The 23,360-nt window shown below is 48.1% G+C and overlaps 1 protein-coding gene across 1 annotated transcript; it reads right to left on the bottom strand.

The window, feature by feature from the left end:
- Positions 1 to 1,099: 1,099 nt before the first annotated feature.
- LOC144103658 (uncharacterized) lies at positions 1,100 to 23,269 on the bottom strand. Its single transcript, XM_077636320.1, has 9 exons — positions 23,065 to 23,269; positions 16,498 to 16,701; positions 15,279 to 15,467; positions 13,930 to 14,068; positions 12,121 to 12,430; positions 8,526 to 8,880; positions 6,658 to 6,979; positions 2,730 to 2,970; positions 1,100 to 1,384 (listed from the first exon to the last, which is right to left on the bottom strand). Exons 1-9 carry the CDS (start codon positions 23,267 to 23,269, stop codon positions 1,115 to 1,117), a joined length of 2,235 nt encoding a protein of 744 aa, XP_077492446.1. The 3' UTR covers positions 1,100 to 1,114.
- Positions 23,270 to 23,360: the final 91 nt, after the last annotated feature.

The raw sequence follows: 23,360 nt of genomic DNA, 5'->3' as shown, positions 1-23,360 counted from the left end.
ATCTTTTTCTTCACGATGCCACACTTCGAGACCGAGCTTATGCGGGGTTTAAACACTCATTCTGGAAGCGATCTTAAGGTGCAGGAGCCGCGACCTGAATGGGATGTAGGCTTCGGCGTGTTAGCATGACGGCGCCATTAATTTAATATAGCGTACTTGGTGAACCTGCAAAACGGAGCTTGTAGTCGCTGTTTGCGCCACACTTCCTTAAGCCTTGTGGTAGCAACTTCAAATTTTCAAACACGTACAGTTGCGATCAAAATATAAACCACGCTTCCGTGTTCAAACCCTTTCGTTGCATTGAGTAATGGAAATAAAAATTGTCCTGAGTTTATATGCAAGGGTAAAAGTAAATATTAGCTGCGTACATGATTCAGACATCCATTACATTTCGCTAGGTAAAGCGTGACAAGACTGAAAGCTGACGCATGGCGTTGATTCCTGCGTCCGCGACTGTAGAGTCTCAAAAAAATACAACCCAAGGGGTTTGGTTCCAACCCACGTAGCACGGCTCTTAAGCATATTTGGCAGTCCTAAGCTTGGGATGGTTGAGGACTTAAGTTCCTCCCGGCTTCTTGAGATGAGGATCCCTGAGTAATGACGAGGAGCCGCTGTGCAGGGCTCAGAAGCATACCGCTTGGGCTGCATAACTTTTGACAGAACTGTACGTTATTAACCAATGAAGTGAGTTTAGCATTTGCTTAACCACTTTCTGATGATACTGTGAATATTAGTTTTATTTCCGCATGGCCGAAAAACGAACATTGACGTAAAATGTCTCACGGTTGACCTCGATGATTTCATGAAAAAGAAGACAGCAAGAAAGGGGCAACTAACTTCCAAGCAGGGGCTATTTCCTGCGTTAAGATATTTCATAAAAAAATAATGAGTCTTTTACGGTTCCTTGAATAAATGCGGACAGCACAAAGAAAACAAATCGTGTGTACGTGTCATCCAGTGAACTAGAAAACAGACGCAAGCAAAATCTGCGCAGTACCTGCATTACAGATAAGTAATCCGCCATGATATTTACACCGATTTGCGAAAGACATCACTGTAACATTGTAATTTCAAGGCTATGTACAATCCGAGTCTCGATACGTTGCGCCACCCATCAATAGTGCGGGGGCTCCTCGGGGTCCTTGGTGGCCTGCCTGCGGCGCAGGCTGCCCTGGTCCTGGTGGTCCGTGGTGGATATGGGGGGCTCATCAGGCGAGTCCTTCTGGTCAGAGTCCCCTATTTCCGCTTCCGGATCCGCATGACCTGACAACCGATGCCTTCGCAGGTACTCGGAGTGCCTGGCAGCGACGAACTTGCGCGGTGGGCCGGTGGCATCGGGCAACAGTGAAGAATGGCGCACGGGTTCGGGCGTTGCCGGCACCACCTGCGCGAAGCGGTGGAACAAGATGAACGGCGGCGCAAACAAGGACACTAACAAGAAAGAAGACACCACATGCGCAGTGTCCTTGTTTGCGCCGCCGTTCATTTCATCATGCACCAACTCGACCCTCAGGCCTTTATTCTGTGGAACAAGAGCAGCCTGTAAAGCGATAGTGGGTCTTAAAGCGTAGGCATTACGTGCCTCATGCATAGCGTGGACACAAAGTGTACATCCGGTGGACACTTACCCGAGTTACTCGGTTGTAACTCGGGTAAGCTCGTGCAAGTTCGGAGGAGCACTGCGCAAGCGGCAGCCAATGGGAGGAAGCTCGGGTAAGCTCTGCTGGTAATTCGGGTAAGCTCGAAGAAATTCGGAGGAGCGTCGCTCCAGCTGCACGAGAGGTTACCTAGTAAGAGCAACATGGGTCGCACAATCCCTACGGGTGGCTGTGACAGGAACAGCCACCTGCGAGTACAGTGGCGCATCACTTAACCGCTGCGCCACTGCACTGGTAGTGGTATGAAGACTCGCAAACATCTATGAATGTTAATTAGAGAATGGCGAATTCTGCATATATTGGTATTAACCGACGTAGCTCCGAATGGCGTACGGTTGGGTGGCCAGCGGGAACTAAGTTGCACAAACTCACAGAATATCACAGACATAATCAGAAACGTACCAACGCAAGCAGCAGTAGTGCGCAATGCTTTCGCATTCAAAGCACATAAGGAGACTTAATTGCCCCCTGTAGTTCTATATCGACGGCTCTAAAGGGAAAATGTATCTAATTGAGCGGCTTTGGTGTAAACAAGGCACACTGATTGGGAGCATGCAATGACTTCGCACACAACATCACTGCAACGCGTCACTTAGAGGGGTGTGTCGTGTATGCTCTCCTTCTGTCTTCGTCTGTTAAGAGCACACTTGTTTTCATAGGTCATGAACCAAGTAGCTCGTCAAAAAGTATTACTCGAACATATCCTTCTGCCCCCCTTTGTTTTTTGATGCCGGCTGGAGGTACTAAAAGGCGTGTAATATTAATATTTTTTCTTTCTTTCCACATAACAGTACGGTGAGATTCAGAACAGGAATCCACTTGAGTAGAACTTCGAAATAGCCACCCTTCAACTGCTGTTCACTGCACATTTCAAGCTCATGGAGGTGTGTATATTGCAGACCAAGAACATCCAAATACTGCAGCTGTTTCATCGGGCCAAAGAAGTAATGATGGTTGGTTGGTAATCTCTAAGCCCAGCTGGATAACGAACTCAGACAGGACCTTCTCAAACAGTCGAGATGTAGTCGTCTACGAGAATCGATGCGTTTATTTGCCGCGAAGCCACAATACCTCGATGCGATTGGCCGAATCGATGGGGCTACGGCTGTGTTCCTCCCCGGTGGTGCTAGTGGGCGACGAAACCCGCTCGGACTCAGTCGGTGGGGAGATCAGCTCCATGAAGTTTGGCGGGAGAGGTTCGACTCCCATCAAGTACGGGGACCTTGGGGACAGCGCCAGCTCTAGTCCGGGTGGCGGTGGCCGTTTTCGGGGAGGCGCCTGAGTTGCGGGACACCGAACCAGTTTTTCAGTCCTGTGTGTGAAGAGAGAGGGTGGTTATGGAAGAGAATGAAAAAAAATGCTGTCTTCTTGGCATCTCCGAAAGGCAGCGGAGAAGCTCGGCATGTGTACGACTCCTGAAAGTGCGTCAGTGACACAATGCACCTGCAGCCCACTATTAAGCAGGCAGTTATCTATAGAGCTCCCATAAGGGACATATAAGGTGCCTAAAACGGGACGAAAACTTGATGTCACCATCATGCAACCTACAAGGCACGTCTAGACCTTGTTGACCTCTCTAATAAGCGTTCCCCTGTAGTAGCCATATTCCTAGCTGGAGTCAAGATCTTTCCGCTCTTTTTACCAGCATTCCCAAGGGTAGGTTTTCTGACATCTGCCTGCGCCCGATGGGGAGGTCTTTAGGGAGCCTATACTTCCTGTGCATCACTGAAGGGCACCACTGAAAGCCTCCTAGCGGCGACGGCTGAAAATAGAAGCGGGGTGCTTTAGCCGGCTTCCCCAGCACCGCGCATGTGATTTGCTGTTTGTGCGGGTCCGTGCTGACTATTTCTGCGGTCACAACGTCTAGAAACTACTTAAGTTGTTCGATCGTGGACATGCTTCCAACATTGCAATGTGGGCCGACCTATTGCGCGTACGCGCACTGTGCTTGCTGTTGACAAAGGTTGCAAAGCCCATCTAAGGTCCTGAGCTGATCGTGAGTACATCGCCTTTTTTTGCTTGAAATTAGAGCCTACGGTAATGCTTTTGCTTGAAGAAATGTCTGACAGGTCCAGTTTGCTTTCCTGGAGGGCGCATGGTGCCCGCCGCGCGTGTCCAATCAAGCGGACACCGAAAAAAGCGCTTCGGTGGCAGGCTTGTAAAGAGTGAAAGCGAAGAATGCAAATCGACGATAATTTTCACCACCATTGCTGTATTTGACAACGTATAGCACGCTTTTGAAGTAAAGGGTAGTTGTTGCAATCAGCGAGGCTGAAGTTTGAATTAGCGCTATTCACATGTGGTTGCTTCGCCACGCGCTGCCCCTGTCATACTTTTGAAATGCACTCTACAAGACGGCTGAGTCAATATCAGGTCAAAATATTTGAAAAGTAACTGAAGTTTGTTTGATTAAATGTGGTAGCGTTATATTCAACAAGGTTGAGGACTGGGCGAGTTGGTAAGTATTCATTTTTAAACCAGCCAGAAGACGCGACACAAAGGAAGAAGCAAACAAGACGAGGCTGGACTAACAACTGAAGTTTTATTGAAAGGAAGAAAACAACGAAGACTCGCACTGAGATGCGCGCGCACATAAGCCGTATCAGTGAAAGGGCACACAAAAAATTTTTTCAATGTCAGGGTCTTACTAACAAGTTATCTAAAAAGGCAAATTCCTTAGCGTGAAGGTTTACCGACGGCTTAGCCACACACGTGTCCTTAGCCTTAGCAATGTAGAAGGCTTCAACTATCTCGCGACAGATTTGTTTTTCATTTCTATAAACTACAGTAGTGTCGCTGAAGTCAGGCGTGCAAAGAGACAGATCATCGTCCGATTTGCATTCTCGAGATTGCACGTGCAACGCCAGATTAGCGTTCGCCTTCCCACCCAGAGAGTTAGAATGCTCCGTCAGGCGCACATTTAGACATCTGCCCGTCTGCCCGTAGTAGCATCGACCACAAGGCAGCGGAACGCGATACACCACATTCTTTCTGCAAGGGGTGAGCCGTGTCTTATGTGACACTGTGCATCGGGAACGATCACTTGATGTTTTATCAAGCCTCCTTTTTACGCTGGCGCACAAGCCTCCTATCTTGTTTTTAGCTGTGAAGACAACGCCAACGTCATACTTCGCCGCAAGTTTCTTGAGTCGGTGTGAAACACCATGGAGGTAGGGAAAGGCGGCCACCTTTTTTCGCCGCACCTCCACGTCAGCATCTTCCGGCCCCGTGTTGCTCTTTCTCCGGCCCCGTGAGGACTCATTCTCGCAGCAGGTTTCAAAGTTAATGGCAGCTGGGTTTCCAACTGCCCACCTTGCCCGCTTGTCTGAACGTGTTTTGACTCACTTGAGAAAGAGCAACACGGGGCCGGAAGATGCTGACGTGGAGGTGCGGCGAAAAAAGGTGGCCGCCTATCCCTACCTCCATGGTGTTTCACACCGACTCAAGAAACTTGCGGCGAAGTATGACGTTGGCGTTGTCTTCACAGCTAAAAACAAGATAGGAGGCTTGTGCGCCAGCGTAAAAAGGAGGCTTGATAAAACATCAAGTGATCGTTCCCGATGCACAGTGTCACATAAGACACGGCTCACCCCTTGCAGAAAGAATGTGGTGTATCGCGTTCCGCTGCCTTGTGGTCGATGCTACTACGGGCAGACGGGCAGATGTCTAAATGTGCGCCTGACGGAGCATTCTAACTCTCTGGGTGGGAAGGCGAACTCTAATCTGGCGTTGCACGTGCAATCTCGAGAATGCAAATCGGACGATGATCTGTCTCTTTGCACGCCTGACTTCAGCGACACTACTGTAGTTTATAGAAATGAAAAACAAATCTGTCGCGAGATAGTTGAAGCCTTCTACATTGCTAAGGCTAAGGACACGTGTGTGGCTAAGCCGTCGGTAAACCTTCACGCTAAGGAATTTGCCTTTTTAGATAACTTGTTAGTAAGACCCTGACATTGAAAAATTTTTTCGTGTGCCCTTTCACTGATACGGCTTATGTGCGCGCGCATCTCAGTGCGAGTCTTCGTTGTTTTCTTCCTTTCAATAAAACTTCAGTTGTTAGTCCAGCCTCGTCTTGTTTGCTTCTTCCTTTGTGTCGCGTCTTCTGGCTGGTTTAAAAATGAGTAGCGTTATGTCTTGGACCATCAGACTCTATCGTTCGGCACCGAGCAAACGCCGAAAGAGCTCCCTGCTCCCATCTCTCTTGCATGGTGTCAAAGAGTGTAGTGAATACATCGAAAGCAGAGATTGCTCCTAACGTTCATGGAACACATCATAATATCGAGTTGCTGTAGAGGTCTCTTTAAGCCTGAACGCAAAAAAAGTTCACGTAGTTCAATTTAATTCAACTTAGTTGGTAAAAATTAGTGTAGGTTCGGTTCAAGTTCCATTTCAAGAGGATATGCTTCATTGGCAGGATCCTTAGTTAGCTGTTAAGGGCGCGTTGTGTACCTGCGATGCAGAATAAGGAGGCTGCAACAAACACGTAACATCAGTTACGGACAACCAAAGCACCACATGTCGGAAGTCACGAGTTTTCGTAAGGATTATTGGGATTCTTAGGCTCATCGCGCACCGGCGCCGTTGGTGTCACCTGACTCTCAGCTGCCGGCGGCCCGAGCGCGACACAAGATCGTCGGTTGCCTTGTTATTCTTGGCGCAGTCGGCACATGTGCAAGCGCGCTGAGGCAACGAGCCAACTGGCATGACGGAGCCTCCACATCCTATATGAAAAAAATGTGACATAATGGGCTGTGCTAAATTCTTTCCATCCCACACATGGGTACGCCTTAAGGGACGCATGATTAAGGTGGCCATGGCGATGCTGATTAGGTTTTAATGGCGAGAGTGCTGTTTAGCCAAACAAGTTCTTGTCTAACGTATGATCTACACATACATAGGGCACAAAAGAGAAGAATGAGTTCAAACGTTACCAAGTGGTGCCGTTGTAGTGTGCACTTTTTGACCCCCCCGGAGCATAGCTGGGAATGTTTCATACCCGCTAAAAGAGTACGAGGTGTTTGTCCTCTCGCGAACCGAGCGTTGCACGGAGGCCAGAATGGAGGCGACGATATCGCACTGCGTGTCTTCCATCACGTCCAGCAACAAGGCCGAAGCTTCCTCGTCGGAAGGCGGGGTCACGGGGCCAGAGCCTTCCTTGGGCGACGACGCTGTGTTGGACGAGTCGGAAGGGGGCTCCGGCGAGGCGGTCGCGTCGGAGCTGCTCGCGTCGTCATCTCTCTCCGGTTCAGGGCGGCGGGCTTGACGAACAGCCTGCTCGGGCGACGGCCGTGCTCTGGCGGCCTGGGCCTGCTCGGCTCCTATGCGGGACAAACGAATGCCCTCATCTAAAAACACTAAAGGGTCATCGACTGGGAGGTAGTGATGTGAGGATTAAGGGGCCAACCCCCTCCCCCCCCAACACACACACACACACTCACGCACGCACGCACGCACACGCAAACACTAGGAACATAAACATGTAATACAGCGCTCAGGCCAAACAAATGTAAAACATTCTTAAGACTTGTAGACAATGTTTAGCGTTTTAGATTGAGACGAAGCATTTGAAAGTGCTTCTGTTGCATCATGCTTTCTCAGTATTTTAAAAAGGCTCTGTCTTAACCGAAGAAATTTCAGTAGGTATCACCGCATGAAACAATGTTTAACCGATAATAATTGGTTTTTTGGGGAAAGGAAATAGCGCAGTATCTGTCTCATATATCATTGGACACCTGAATCGCGCCGTAAGAGAAGGGATAAAGGAGGGAGTGAAAGATGGAAGAAAGAGGTGCCGTAGTGGAGGGCTCCGGAATAATTTCGACCAACCGGGGATCTTTAACGTGCACTGACATCGCACAGCACACGGGCGCCTTAGCGTTTTTCCTCCATAAAAACGCAGCCGCCGCGGTCGGGTTCGAACCCATGTTTGACCGATGTTTACAGTTATCATTCACACATGCGATTTGCTATCGCTACATTGCCGCAATGCAGTAAATTAAAAGATTAATGCACTGGGTGAATTGTTTTCCTCGAACATGTAGTGAGCTCTCCCCGAATGGAGAAAACGCAGTTGATAAAAGTCGGTTTCCACAACGGAACAAAGTGCAATTTGCGTTCGTGGACTTCGTATCTCGTGACCATACAACACTGGCCCAGCCCGGTTCTCGAACAGAGATTTACGATTCAGAAGAAAGCAATTTCACGCCTAATATCCTCGCAAGGGATCTTAAAACTCTGTTTCAAAGATCGCATGTGTGAAATAGCTTTCGACAGTTTTGCAAATGTCTGCTCATAGTAGAAATGCGAGCCGTGTATGCGAATGACGCAAAGACACGTGAAACACAACCCCCTAGCGGGAACTACTCTCGAGTCCACCCAGACAGTAGTATCCGTACTCTCGATAAAAGGAAAGCATTGACGTTGAAGGCTAGAACTGCTCTCTTCGAATATCTTTCTTTTCTCTTGTCCAGAACAGTGGAGAAGGCGGCGGGGATGTGTTTCACATAAAGAGGAGATGTGAAAATATTGTAGCTGGGCTATGCAATATTGGCGGCAGCTAGCCAGCTGGTAGCAATGATTTCGCATTCTCGCGCTGAACGTGTAGAAAAAAGAGCGTGCGTGCTTTGGGAACGCGGACGCAACTACGACGACACCAGGAAAGAGCTGTAGTGCAAGAGTAAGGCTGAAACGCCAGAGAAAGAAAGGAACGCAGGTGTGGAGAAGGCGAAGTTACGCTCTTCAGCCTAGGACTGAGGACGGCGGGCGTCGTGAGGTAAGAAAAAAACTAACACACAGCATGCAAGAAGCCTACAGATCTTGCACCCCGAGTACGCCTTTGAGACGCGCGAAAGAGAGTCCTTGTACCTGGGGATGGTGAAGGCGGGCCCGTGCTCGTGTACGAAGGACCAGCTTTGACGTGCTCCTGCGAACGACGAGGCTTGAACGCCTCCCCTCTCACCCGCACCAGTGGTGGGGGTGTCTTGGGTGGTGGGGAGACTTCTTCGGTCCTATCGCTAGACGCGAAGTACTCGGCCTTGAGCGTCTGCAGCTCGCGCGTGGGTGTCGACATCTCCGACGCTCGGAAGGGCACGGGCTTGGGCGACATCGTGGTTTGTAGAAGCCTCTGCATGAACCCTGGGCTGGCGATCCGCTCACGGATGGCAGGCGGTCTTCCGGAGTCGTCGCCAAGTTCTGACCAGGCACGGAGCTGGGCGAGCGGCTGCGGGCCACGCGGTTTGTACTTTATTCAACCTTAAAATTTTCAATTAGACCATTAAATGAAGCTTCGTTAAGAACACTGTGTACTGCTGATGTCATCATGCTAGTTTGCGACGTGCAGAGATTGGACAGAGGCAGCGTTGGCGTAAAGGTGGAGCGTCCTGTTCACGTGAGAGAGGACTGCGGTTCGAATCCCAGCGCACCGAAATTCTTCACCGGATAAAAAATCCACGTCACCAGAACAGGATTTTATTAATATGGCGTAGTACTCGGCCACCGCCTCAGGTGTTAACACCTGGCCTTCAGTCCCCAGCTGCTGCTGCAACTGACCAAGGTGCTGGTCCAACCTGGGACGCAGCGAAGGGTGCCAAGAATTTCTGGCTCCGTACAGGGCGCCATTGGGAACTGAAGTTGGAAACGTCTAACGCTATAACCTTGTCCGGTTAAGATAGTCTAGCAGTGCTGTTCGAGGAACTAGCGCGTATTAAACGGGATGTCATAGGGCTTAGCTAGGATAGGAGGACAGATAATGCGTATACAGTGCTAAAGGGCGGGCACATACTATGGTCCTGTGAATAGCAGACAGACGAGAATCGGATGCAGGATTCCCCATCAATCAGGATATAGCTGGAAAATTAGAGGAACTCTGTACTATTTACAAAAGGGTGGTAGCTATTGTCATTAAGCATAATAAAAAGGAGAAGTTTGAAGGTGGTACAAACCTACGCGGCTATCTAGTCATGCTGACCAGACAGACGCAAGCTTCCATGAAGACATGGAGTCGGCAATGAGTAAAGTAAAAACAGAAAACTGTACTGATGAGAGCCTTTGATGCCAAAGTACACAAGGGCTGACAGGACACCAGGCAGTGGGTGACTACGGCACAGGTTTTAAGAATAGCAGGCGCGAGTTATTAGTAGAGTTCGCAGAGAGAAAATTTACGGATCATGAATACATTCTTCCGCACAACGAGAAAACAGGAAGTCGACACGGGGAAGCCCCAGTGGTGAGACTAACATGAAATATGTTTCGTATTTTGCGCTCATTCTAGCACCATGCAGGATGCTGATATCCTCGGAAATATGAAATGTAGATGAAACAGCCCATCAGTGTGTGAAAGGAAGTCAGGATAACGCCGCACAACATATATATACTGCTTTAACCAAGGAGTTCGAAAAACCATTAATAATCTCCCATATATCATTACGGAGTGCTCAGTTGAAGTGGGGAGGGGGTGGCGTAGGCCTCTAAATGTCTCACAGCTATTAAGGTTAATCAATAAGCGTACGGTAACCGGTGTATGATAATACGCAGAGAGTCGAGCAAGCTCTAAACAACGGAGGCAGCCTAAAAGCAGTCAAGAGGAAACTAGGCATAGGCGAAAATCAGATACATGCGTTGATAGATAAGGAAAGATATGTTATTAGCAATGTGGATAAGATAGTTAAAGTAGCCGAAGAGTTCGACACGTGTCTATACAATAGCCAGTGCAGTTGAACGTTATTGAGGGGCAGCAGTACAGAGGAATTAAGGGTGTCGCCGGTATAGAAAGAGGAATTAAAGAAAACTTTAAGAACAATGCAAAAGGGAGAAAGCAGCTGGTGACGTTGAGGTAACAGCAAATTTCTTGAAGGACGCAGGGCAGATTGTGCTAGAAAAACAAGCCACCCTGTGAATGCAATGCCTAGACCTCGAGCATACAGGAATCTTGAAAGTACAAAAATATTGTCTTTGTTCACCAAAACCTGTACGTGAATGCAATGAAAAAACAGCTTACTGTCTGCCGCCTAACAAATATTTACTAAGGCAATCACTTATACAATCACGGTAGAGATGGACTTAGTCAAAGGATCAAGGTGGTTTTAGTAAAGGCTACTCGATAATACGCCATTATTCACTCTATCACTCTGGTTATACGGAAATGCGGAGAATATAATCCATCCCTGTATATGACATTCATAGGTTACGAGAAATCAATTGGCAGGCTAAACCAAGAAGACGTGCAGACATTACAGAACCAGGGTGTAAAAGAGGAATATTTGAAGTTTTTAGAAAATTTCTATAGCTGCCGCATAGAAAACATAGTTCTTCATAGAGAAAATAATTAAAATAATAAAATCTTAATAAGAAAGGGTGTCAAGCAGGGAGACACGATCTCTCCATTGCTATTCACCGCGTGTTTATAGGAGGCATTTAGAGATAACGATTATGAAGAACTGGGGATAAAAGTCGCTGGAAAGTACATTATTAATCTGCGATTTGTTGGGGGCATTGCCTTCGTAAGTTAAATAACTCTCTAGGGACAAATTGCCTGGCATGATAAATTTTCTAGAAAGGCGAAGATGGATGAGTGGCCTAAAAAGTCATATGCCGGAAACTAAACGAATGTTAATCAGGCTCAGAAAGGAACAGCAATTTACTAAAGGCAGGGAAGCTGTGGAAGTGGTTCGGAATTACATCTACCCAGTGCACGTGAAGACCGCAGGTCTACGTCAGGAGAATATAATAACCAGAAGAATAAGAATGCGGCGGAGTCCACTGCGCATGTGTTCAGATCAAAAGTGGCACTTTACCAGCATCCCTGAAAAGAAAAGTGTACAAGAGCTCTATCTTACAGCTACTTATCTATTACGCAGAAACATGGAGGCTACCGAAAAGGGTTGACCATAAACTGAGGAAAACGCAGCGGGGTATGGAAATGATAAGAGATGTGAGGAAAGTGGAGCGAGTAAGGAAAAAAACGGAAAGAAATGGGCGTGGGCAGGGCATGTAATGCGAAGGCAAGATAAGCGATGGTTGTTAATAGTAGGGAACTGGATACCAAGATAAAATAAGCGCATCAAGGGAGGGGGGCAAATATTAGGCGGGCAGAGGAGATTAATAACCATGCGGTGATAAGGTTGCCGCAGCTGGCACAGGATAGGGTTAATTGGAGAGGTATACGAGAGGCGTTTGCCTTGCAGTGGGCGTAGTAAAGTTGATGAGGACAAGGTTTAATGAAAATAGGTGAGGACGTGCCGTGAGGTCTGCTTTGAGTTATGTTCAACATCTTATTTTGAAAAATGTGGCCCAAATTGTTATCCTTCCTTCCAGGCAATAAAAACACTTATTTTTATCCACACTTACACCCTACGTTCTCTCAAATTCCTCTTAAAGTGGTACTTCTGGTATTGGCCTTCAGTACGCGCCGAAGAATAGTCTTACTCTGTGCCTTAGTGTGAAATAAACTACAACGACTTGCCTGGTACAGGAAGCACTGCGCCATATCGGCAAAATGCGAAGGCAACCGCTCGAGCACTTCGTTGGCCACCCTCTCCTCGGCGTAGCCGCAGGAGTAGACGGGCAGTGCCACACGGTCGTTCACTGCCCGGCAGGTGCACGTGGCGAGGGTGTCGGTTGGTCCCACGTACCACCGCGTGGTGCGGCAGTTCCACAGGCTGCGGAAGCCGTTCGCGTAGCGCAGCGAGTAGTCATCGAACAGTTCGCGGCTCAGGCCGCTAAGCACCTCCTTGATGGCGACGCCTGGTGAGTGCATGCGGATCAAAGGAGTCCTGCTGGCGCAACAGAGGATAAAGTACATCATCATCATCATCACCACCACCACCACCACCACCACCACCACCACCACCACCACCACCACCACCACCACCACCACCACCACCACCATCATCATCATCATCATCATCATCGTCATCATCATCATCATCAGCCTGACTACACCCACTCCAGGGCAAAGGCCTCTCCCATGTCTCACCAATTAACCCGGTCCTTTGCCGGCTGCGTCCAACCTATTCCCACAAACTTCACATCATCCACCCAGCTAACTTTCTGCCGCCCCTTGCTACGCTTCCATTCTCTTGGAATCCACTGCGTTACCCTTAACGACAATCGGTTTTCTTGCCTTCGCATTACATGCTCTTCCCCTGCCCATTTCTTCTTTATTCCGACTAGGATGGCATTAACCTGTGCTTGATCCCTGACCCAGCCCTTGGTTGATTTTAAGATGCCTAGCAGTACTAGTGCCGTTGTTGGTACTTGTCTTTCGGCCGCACGTGAGACAGTTTTTCGAACACGAAGCGACAACGCCATGACCTTTGTGTCAGGTGACCACGGGGTCTAAGCACGCAAAAATGTTCTCCCACTAAATGAGACGTCACGCATGACTAAACAGAATGGGACGAAGGTATCCGGTGCTAAAATTTCGTTTTTTTAAATAGAAAGAGCTCTGGCAGTAAAGTGCTAACTGCGGCTGTTTTACGATGAGAAGGCGCAGTGACTCTCACTTCCGGCTGGAGTAGCATGCCAGGCCGACAACCAGGCAGACATCTCCTCATCCATTTAAGTTCTTTTCCTTCCTTCCTTCTCACTTCCGGTGGACAAAAAAAGAATATGGGTTCAGTGAAATTTGTTACTGTGCATTGAGGTCGTAGAATCGAATCCGTGCTGATAGAAATTTCGATTCGATGGAAATGAGTCGGCAGCCCTCCGCTACGACGTCCCTCTGCAGTTTTCAAAATGTTTAGCCCTACATAGCTCCTTCTCACTTAACGGGTTAAGTTGATCCCTGAAATAAGTGCGTTCGTTGCAGTTACCACCGTATCGATAAACAATCAATCTGTTTGCTTTACAAGGCCATCAGTGATCAGAAGCACAGGGACACTCAATCCGTTATGTGTTGAGCGATGCGATAACACCCCAAGCAATTAATGCATTTGCCGGAAGTGACTGGTTGGAGCTTGCAAAACCTACGTTGCTCTTGCCCAGCTCTTCGCACACACCACCTGCAACTTGACATGGTTGGCAGGGGGTAGATGCATATAGGACGAATTTGATCTTGTGACATTATTTCCATGTAGCCAAGGGGCAATCTCCAGTCTGGTGACGCCGCGGCCTTCCCGCCTGCAGGATTTTGTGGTTCTGGTCACATCACTGATGATGTCAGTGCCCGCCAGCCAATCATAATTACGCCGGACGGTTGCCGCCGGATTCTTGTTCCGCTGAGACTACTGCGCTGTCGTATAAACGAAAGCGTAGTCCGGCTGTGACGCACCTGTAGTTGATCCACACTGGCTCAACGAGGGCGACCTGAACCATGAATTTGAACATTTCGCGCCGCAAGCAGTCGGCGTACGAAATAAGGGCGGCGTTGACGAGGCTGTATACTCCGGCTCCCGGTACGGCAACTCTTCCTGAGCAGAAAAATGTAGCCAGTAAGAGAGGACTCGAGATATTTTTATTCCTTTATCCTCTCAGGAGGTCTTTATCCTCTCACGAGGTCTGGTCATGAAGCTTCATTTGTATACATAGTCGGCCTGAGCGGCGCTAATGTAGACTATTGTCTTGGTGATTGTGATGGCTTGGTTTTTATTTGCGCTGGGGAAGGTCCTGGTCGAAGAGTGACACAACTGACGTGCATAGTTTTCATAAAGTAGCGTCAAAAACAACTTTTTTAGAGCGTTAGTTTTATCGTATATATCCTAAGGCCATTGCGACCGGCCGCGGTGGCTGAGTGGTTATGGTGCTCGGCTGCTGACCTGAAAGACGCGGGTTCAAGCCCTGTCACGGCGGTCGCATTTCGATGGAGGCAAAATTCTAGATGCCTGTGTACTATAAGATGTCAATGCACGTGAAAGAACCCCAGGTGGTCGGAATTCCCTGAGCCCTCCACTACAGCGTCTCTCATATCCTGAGTCGCTTCTGGACGTTAAACCCCATAAACCAAACCAAACCAAACCTAAGGCCATTGTCAATGACCTGGGGATGAAGCTATTACGAGGAAACTCAATCTCCACTCAACGTTACTGTTTCGATGCACTCAGAATGTCAATAAAAGAGTAAGGAGTGTAAAATATCTTCCCGCATTTATCGAATTAACCCTTTAGCCCGATGTTGCTGACGAAAGCTTAGTTATTTTCTCATATCGTGCACCCGTTTTGATCTCTGTCACCCTCTTGCAAACGAATATCTTTAGGATTTACTTCGAAAAGAGGCAGCAGCTCTTCTTTTTTGTTCGAAGGGTGCAATGAATCAGCCTGGTATATCGTTTCTTATAAATTAACTAGTGCGAGCGATGAGTGAATGGTAGCATGACAGCAGAACACTGTACAGCCTCAAGTATCTTAATTCACTTAGAATAGACAAAATAAGCTACATAACTGGATCTTAATAACCAGGAATGGCGTGTGAACGTGCGAACAAGCAGGAAAAAAAATTTCTTTGAAGGAATACCTCACTTTGCTGTTGAGCTAATTTTCTTCTTAGACTCTAACAAGGTTTTCGTATCGGCTATGAATTATTGCGAAGTTTATCAGCTGCTGGAACAACAAGTTAAAATGCAGGAAATGAAAGGGCTAAGGCGCGAGCAGCCAGGAGACAGGATGACTCCCTTTTGGCACATACCGGAAGGTCCAGCACAGATGACCACCCTGCCCCGTGACTCCCTCAGCAGCGGCAGGAAGCGGTTGACGAGCCTCGCTGTGGACACGACGGTCTCATCCAGTACTCTCCTCAGGGCCCGGTCACTTATCCACTCAAGCTCGCCCAGCTCGCCGGAGCCCACGTTGCACACTAGTGCGTGCAGCCGGTTCTCTGCGCACCGTAGGAGCGCTTGCTATGGTTATTCCAGAGGCTGATGCGGAGGCCTTGCCTTACAGACAGGACAACACGCGAAGAGTTCAAGTAGCACGGATTAAAGGCAGTGCGCCACTATTGTTGGATGACATGTTGGACATGTCAACGCGTTGATAACGTAATGATCGCAGCTTCATACGTGATTATTCTGGTCAAGATGTTAGCGGTTCAGTATAAAATGTAGTGAAACATAAGAAGGGGCTCCTGGGAAGACGAAAACACAAGAAAGACAAAAGGGATGAGCGCCCGTCCCGTGTTCGTCTGCTGGGTCTTGACTCCGGTGCTCCCATAAGGGCAAACAAGTAGCCCACTTATTCGCTGGCCTCTCGTCATTTTTGGAGGGAAAGTCCTAAACGGTAAACGCTTAATCGTGTTTTTCACAAAGGAAACCACTTATGAGGCATACCTGAAGTTGTCCGCTTTTTGGTCGCTTTGTTAGGTCCAAACAAAGGGGCCCATAGTTTAGGAATGCAAAAATGTCAGGATCAAGGTATTTCTTAGTTTTTAAGCATGAAGTTTGTGAGTAGGAGCCTGTGTGCAGAGATGGCTTGTGGTTGAACTGCACCAGGGATCTGTGGGTGTGCTCATTCCGCCGCTGCGTGATAATGGGCATGGATATTTATCCTAACATGTATGAGAACTGACAGCTAGACACGCTGCGTTCAGGTAATTCATTAACCACGCAGGGTTGCTAAAAAATCAACGATAGAAAGTAGTACAGTGGCACTAAATACAGTGCTTTGTTTGCAAAGCCAGCAGGCCTATTAGTATATTGGCAAATAGCTCATGTGCACTTGCAGACTTTTTAGCGCACACATGACAATATAGGGAACCGCCGGAATATATCATGGTCCATACAGTATTGATGCCGTTCCATCGCACGGAATCGCCATGTTTTTAACTACAAGGGCGATTATCTTAACAGATTCATGCAGGGACATTTTGAATGCCCAAGGCTAGTGCGAATGGACGAGTGGCTGGAACTTGCCTTCCTTGAAGAGCCTCTCGCAAATGTCCTGGTAGGCATCATTCACCGAGCCCTCGTTCGAGGCCTGAAGTTCTACTACGTCGACCTTCAACCTTTCCATTCCCCTGGCCATCTCGCCGCCCAAGTCTTGTGTGCCGGCGAGCACGTAGTAACCGTAGCGACGCAGCTGCGACGCTGTCACGAAGCCGTGTTCGCTGTCGCAGCCTGAAAATCAAGGACACGAGCACAAAGAGTAAAGCACACTTCTGTACGAAGCATATTCAAGTTGTCAGATTACTTGACCGGGTATTGTCATTGCAGAGTAACGCTCATATCCAGTCGCATCTGCTCCTGGTCTGAAGAAGTGATGCCACAAGAACGGGGCAGCCGGATGAGGATTACATATTATGGGAACGATACAAACGTTTGCAGTGGTGGAATGTGAATTTCATAAAGACTGCCTTTCTGAGGATGGTCAAGACGTTGCTCAGAGAGAATGTCATTAAAGAGCAGCATTACTAGAAGACGAAGAACAAAATTCTAATGTCACCTAACTGTAGTAATCCTTCAGTTAGAGGCGCGTTTAGAAAGACGTTGGAGACAACTGCACCCAGTTTTTCTTGCAAGTAATAATAGAGGTTATGGAACTCTCTGGATATTCCGACGTCTGTCGGGCAGCAAAAGACGCTTTTTTTTTGCTGCCACTCTATTCAGACTTGTGATTTGTGCACAGAGATTGACTCCGTGATGGTATAGCCGATCCACTAGGGCCCGCGCCCAAAAAAACAAGCATCGCAGGATACTTTCGAAATTGGCCAGGGCTGACGCCACCTGTATAATAATATTTAATCCTTACTAGCGTATGAAAGCTTCGTTTCCTGTTCGAGTAGTTTATTTATTGTTAAAACGCAGTAATATATCAATAAGACAAAGTTCAATTTAACATCAGTAACCCTTAAAAAAAAGAATGGCAAGTCACAATGAGGAGTTCAACGTATTCACCGCGAATCCGGGAAGCCGACAGCTTGCACCAAGCACCGCCTAATTTGCTAGATACTGGAAAACCTGCCACTTCTGAGCCTTTCCTTGATTCTTTGGATAAAACTTGCCCAGCGAATGATTGATTTATGATATCAAGGGTATAATTGGACGCAAACGACATCAGATACTTTGTGGGTGAAATAGATTTTTGGAGCTTTCAAAAAAGTTTCGTGAATGATTGGTAAGTCTTTGAAACTCCGTCTGCCGCGTCGATGCGCCTGCAACCAAACAATCGAGTTCTTGGTGTTGAGTGACTTCGACATTGCAATTTAGGCGCCATTTGTCGTTTCAGCTACACAGCCCTTCTTGTCCCTCTCCCTTCCCAAGGAACAGCGTAAGTGCAGAGTTCCGCAGAAAAACGCCACGTTGCCCTGACCATGTTTGCTGGAGACATTTTCGCGGAACGAACCTGAGCTGCGTGAAGAAAAAAAAGGATCATGCGTGATGACGGGTAATGGCCAAGGGCGTCTAGTTCGCGTGCGTCCTTCGGCGGTAGCAATTACCTTAATCGTCACTCTCGCTGGCCCCGCCCTCAGCATGACGAATGCCTCTCCACACAAAACAGAAGCGTCGGCTGCTGCGTTAAGTACCCAAACTGCGCTAGAAAAAGTGCCATAGAAGTCATTTTCGTTTACCATGTGACTCGAACTCGGCCTTTCTTTATGCATACATCTATCCACGTTAACGCACCGAGCAAACTAGCGGTGTTGCGCTGTCTAATGACAAGCGAAGCTCGCCAGTTTCACTCTTTTTCCCTTGAGGTTAAATAACTTACACCCCCTTATTCAACAGCAATATTCACAGAAAACAACGACGGGTAAAAGGAGGCCCTCTTTTCCGATTGTGTGCGAGTGAATTAGTCACGAACATACTACAGTATTGAAGGCATAGAGTCTATAAATATTTCCTAAGAGCATACTCAACAATTCTGAAATGAAATGAAAATTGGCTTTTGGGAAAAGGAAATGGCGCTGTACCTGTCTCACATACCGGCGGACACCTGAACCGCGCCGTAAGGGAAGGGATAAAGGGGGAATGAAAGAAGAAAGGAAGAAACAGGTGCCGTAGTGGAGATCCTTAACGTGCACTGGGGATCTTTAATGTGCACTAACATCGCACAGCACATGGGTGTTACAAAAGCATTTTTAAACGGGCACCAGTTTATGAACGAGGTTTTTTTTTATAATATTGCAATACTTTACTATAACAATCAATATAATAATAATAATAATTAGTTTTGGGGGGAAAGGAAATGGCGCAGTATCTGTCTCATATATCGTTGTACACCTGAACCGCGCCGTAAGGGAAGGGTAAAGGAGGGAGTGAAAGAAGAAAGGAAGAGAGATGTGCCGTAGTGGAGGGCTCCGGAATAATTTCGACCACCTGGGGATCTTTAACGTGCACTGACATCACACAGCACACGGGCGCCTTAGCGTTTTGCCTCCATAAAAACGCAGCCGCCGCGGTCGGGTTCGAACCCGGGAACTCCGGATCAGTAGTCGAGCGCCCTAACCACTGAGCCACCGCGGCAGGGATCAATATATACGCACGTTTCCCGTAGGCAGGCTTCCATTTTTTTCCTGTTCACGTTTTTGCTATCGCCAAAAGTATTTCCCATTGGTTTCATATGGCTGTATAAACTGCTCAATGCGAGCGATGGAAAGACTAAAAGATTTTGTGACACATCGAAAGAATGACCATTACCTGGAATTGAAGAAGCGTAGCTTGTTGGGCCAGTTGGTGCATGGTATGAGGAAAACCAGCGAAAAGGACGCATTCACAAGGAGGAGAACTACACAGGACAACGCTTGACAGCGTTGTCCTGTGTATCTCTCCTCCTTGTGAATGCGTCCTTTTCGCTGGTTTTCCTCATACCATTACCTGGAATATTCCATAACAACACATTACAATTTTCTAAAATTGTTGTCCGAGAATGTTGTACATGGAAAGCGGGCGCCACCGTCTATGCGAGTTTTTTTGAACACTACGCTAAGGCGCCCGTGTGCTGTACGATGTCAGTGCACGTTAAAGATCCCCAGGTGGTCGAAATTGTTCCGGAGCCCTTCACTACGGCACTTCCTTCTTCCTTTCTTCTTTCACTCCCTCCCTTGACCCTTCCCTAACGGCGTGGTTCAGGTGTCCAACGATATATGAGACAGATACTGCGCCATTTCCTTTCCCCAAAAACCAATTTAAAAAAAAATCGGCAGCGGGAATGCCGGGAAGACGAGATTTCGACTTTGGGTTGGCTAGTGTTGGGCCAAAAGCGTGGATTGTATCACGAAATTGGTAGTTGTGCCGCGACGCTCTATTAATAATAATAATTGGTTTTTTGGGGAAAGGAAATGGCGCAGTATCTGTCTCATATATCGTTGGACACCTGAACCGCGCCGTAAGGGAAGGAATAAAGGAGGGACTGAAAGAAGAAAGGAATAGGTGCCGTAGTGGAGGGCTCCGGAATAATTTCGACCACCTGGGGATCTTTAACGTGCACTGACATCGCACAGCACACGGGCGCGTTAGCGTTTTTCCTCCATAAAAACGCAGCCGCCGTGGTCGGGTTCGAACCCGGGAACTCCGGATCAGTAGTCGAGCGCGCTAACCACTGAGCCACTGCGGCCGACGCTCTAGCCTGTGCTGAAATTTAATTTCAATGTTGCGTTTATCACTTCTTTAATAGATTTACCGGAAGTGGAAGTTCTTTGTTAGGCTGGCATGGAAACTTTCACAGCATTTCTTCGAGGTTTGGCTCGAGAAAAATCCTATTTTTACGGCTGAATCCACGTTCTATACCCAACAATAGCCAAGCCAGGTAAGAAACACCCGCTTCCCGGCATTCCTGCGCTTCGCCATGATGGATAAAATGTAGCCCACAAGTTTTCTCTGTAATTATATTAACGCCATAGCGTCAAGGAGCTCGTGCCGCCGAAAAGCCGGTGTCGTCGGCGTCAAAAATCCCTCCTCCTCCTCCTCCTCCTTGCAATGTACGCCACTGCCCCAACAGATAGAGCGCGACGGCAGCGCAAGGAAAGGGAGGGACGCCTGTCACATTTCGGTGGACAACGTGGACCGCGCCGCAAGGGAATGAAAATGAAATGAAGATTGTTTTTAAGGAAAGGAAGTGAGGCCTGTCTCACATATCTCTGAGGTCACCCGAACCGCGCCGCAAAGAAAGGAAAATGAAATGAAAATTGATTTTAAGGAACGGAAATGACGTGTCTGACATATCTCTCGTTCGGGCGCAGTGGGGCCGTGCGGGCACGCAGGAATCGCGCGGTGAGCGGCGAACATCGCAGAGCACATCCAAAGCGCGTTCACCACGAAGCTTGCGGCTTGCTGCCCGTTCGTTCGGCGTGGAAGCTATGCTGACGTCCGGGGCATCGGGTTTGTCGAGAACGATGTGCGGACGAACTGCGACTGCAACTTGAGTCCCGCGCGTTTCGGCAAGGCGCCTGGCAGCGCTTCTACGTGGTTTTCCGCTCCGCGCGTCCGTGTAACCGTACGTAGCAGAGCGATTTGTCTAACGGGCAAGGTGTCGCGCCGAACGGGCGATGGCGTTCCGTGGACTCCCTGGCAGCGCTGCAACACCCTGTCGCGTTCTACTCTTAAAGGCGAAACTTAAACGTCCTCCAATTTTTTAAGAAACTTTATAAAGTTAATGTGCATGTCGTGCCTCTAGCACATTTTTTGACGTTAATGAGACAGCGATTGTAATCGTCGCACACTATCTGCAATCGACGAAAGAATAAAGTGGCCAGACAAACTGCAGTATGAGCGTTTGACTGCACTGTTCCGCATGGACAGAGAAAATAGCACTAAATAAAAACAAAATAAATTATCAGTTGAGGTTACTCTTAAACCAATGAGGTGAATAGGCGATGTGCTTACCTCAGTTTTTTTTTACAATAGAAATAATTAGCTAAATCTTTTGTACTTTCACCGTCGAATACAACGCGAACAAGACTGTTGAAATGTTAACCGCAGAAGATAAGGATTTTACTTCAGCCACACTGACGATTTATGCATTTTATTGATGCAGAAAAATAGGTCCGTCTCCAGCAGCTAATATTTTTGCGTTCATGTTTTCGAGGTAACGTTTTACTACTGTCGTTTTGGAATGACTCTGACGGTACCTATCTCGCGGCCTGCGGCGGCAGTGTCGTCATTGGGTTGCTTTATCATTTACTTTCTAATCAACTATCTTCAATTTAAAATAATTACACTATAGTCGGATACAACTTAAGTACGCAACGGATTTCCCCGTCCAATGAACCCCTTCAAGCCAATGGCGTCGGCGGATTCTCACGACCTTTCTAGGGTGACAATGCAAGCAACGGCGACACAATAGAGAGGGGTCTATCTTAGACCATGGAGGGAGGGAACTATACCGTTTCATCGGCCACTCCGTGATTTGTCATACTAGCACAGTCATGAGAATCGGCCGACGCCATTGGCTGGAAAGGGGCTCATTTGACGCCGCTGTGTTCTTAAATTCTATCCGACTATATGCTTTATCTTTGATCAACGCCCTCCAAAAAAACTTGAGGGTACGCCTAAGCTCCACTTTAAGGGTATGATGCGATTGCGTTAATGGGCCCTTCATCGGCCTGGGATCCTCTTTGCGTATCAGTTCGCGGACACGGACACTGCTATTTCGGTCCCTGTCACAAAACGCTTAACCTTCCCTTAAGAGTACAATGAGATATAGACATCCCTTCCGCAGAACTGCTACCTCTCTGTCGTCTAGATTCTTCCTACATGCCCAAATATGCGGAATTTGCCATAGGCTAGTTAATATTCATATATCGCTATCGCTGGGAGTTCTCATACCAATCACTGAGCAGTGGTTCCGCGGTTACGCGATGCGCCACTGCCCCTGCAAGGGCTGTTTTAAACAGAGCCACCAGTGGCGCCTGTGAGACCTAGGCTGCTCTTCTCGAGCATCCTCTCGCGAACAATCATCAATTTAAGTTCCACTTCCCACTGTTGGCAGGTTGTGGTGACGTCACAAGGCCACGTGACCTAAGTGGCAAGTGGGCCACCTGCTCTTGCCATTTCCTTACAAAAAGGAACAGTGCAACGTTTGACAGGGACGAAAGGAAAGACACGTGAAGACAAGCGCTGGTCTTCGTGTGTCCTTCCCTTCGTGCCTGACAAAAGTTGCACTGTTCCTTTTTGGAATGACAGACCAACTCGCCCAAGCATCAGTTCATATCCTTATCCTTGTCTTCGCAGTGCGTTTCATTGTCATTTCTTATGCGGCAGCGCTTTGATGGGCACTCTTACCCTTAGTGGAAACACTGTTCATGCTTCAGCAAAGAGCCATTCAGCGCATGCATAGGCTATGCTATACAGGCTGCTAAATGGGGCAGTGAGGACATGGATCGACTTGACAATAATCTTAGTGCTGGCCAAGATAGGCCGAAGGCCCTTTCAGCGTGACGGATCTGTGCCATGTCATGACGTATTTTAGGCTAAGAGAGCCAAAGGCTAAACATATGCCAGGACGTATTTTAGACTAAAATAGCCAAGGGTTCAGCGTGGTACCTGCTACCACGACAGCCAGTCGCTCTGGTGAAACCTTGTGGCGGGAACTGAGCAGGCGCTTGATGCCGAGGCTCGCCCACCAACCAACGACCAGCGAGACACCGAGGACTCCGATCTGCCGCAGCAATGGGGCGAACAGGCTTGTGTACTCCAACACCAGGAAGAGGAAGAGGGCCACGACGGTGTATATCTTGACGACATGCATGCCGACGGTGGCCTCACGTAGTCTTGGGCAAGGTCCGGGTTTCCGAGAAGGATTTTTAGGGCGTTGGCAAGCAGCCTCAATAGGAAGCTTT

Source organism: Amblyomma americanum, chromosome 9, assembly GCF_052857255.1.
Source record: "Amblyomma americanum isolate KBUSLIRL-KWMA chromosome 9, ASM5285725v1, whole genome shotgun sequence".
In the NCBI taxonomy this organism is placed as follows: domain Eukaryota; kingdom Metazoa; phylum Arthropoda; class Arachnida; order Ixodida; family Ixodidae; genus Amblyomma; species Amblyomma americanum.
This window is presented reverse-complemented; position numbering and strand designations above follow the sequence as displayed.

Bases quoted from the DNA above. Each gene is read 5' to 3' on its own strand.
- LOC144103658 (XM_077636320.1), bottom strand. From the start codon at position 23,269: ATGCATGTCGTCAAGATATACACCGTCGTGGCCCTCTTCCTCTTCCTG. The intron at 15,468-16,497 runs GCAAGTTCCAGC...TACGGTGCGCAG, and splicing joins CGAGAGGCTCTTCAAGGAAG to AGAACCGGCTGCACGCACTA. The intron at 8,881-12,120 runs GCAAGTCGTTGT...CGTGGCCCGCAG, and splicing joins CGCAGTGCTTCCTGTACCAG to CCGCTCGCCCAGCTCCGTGC.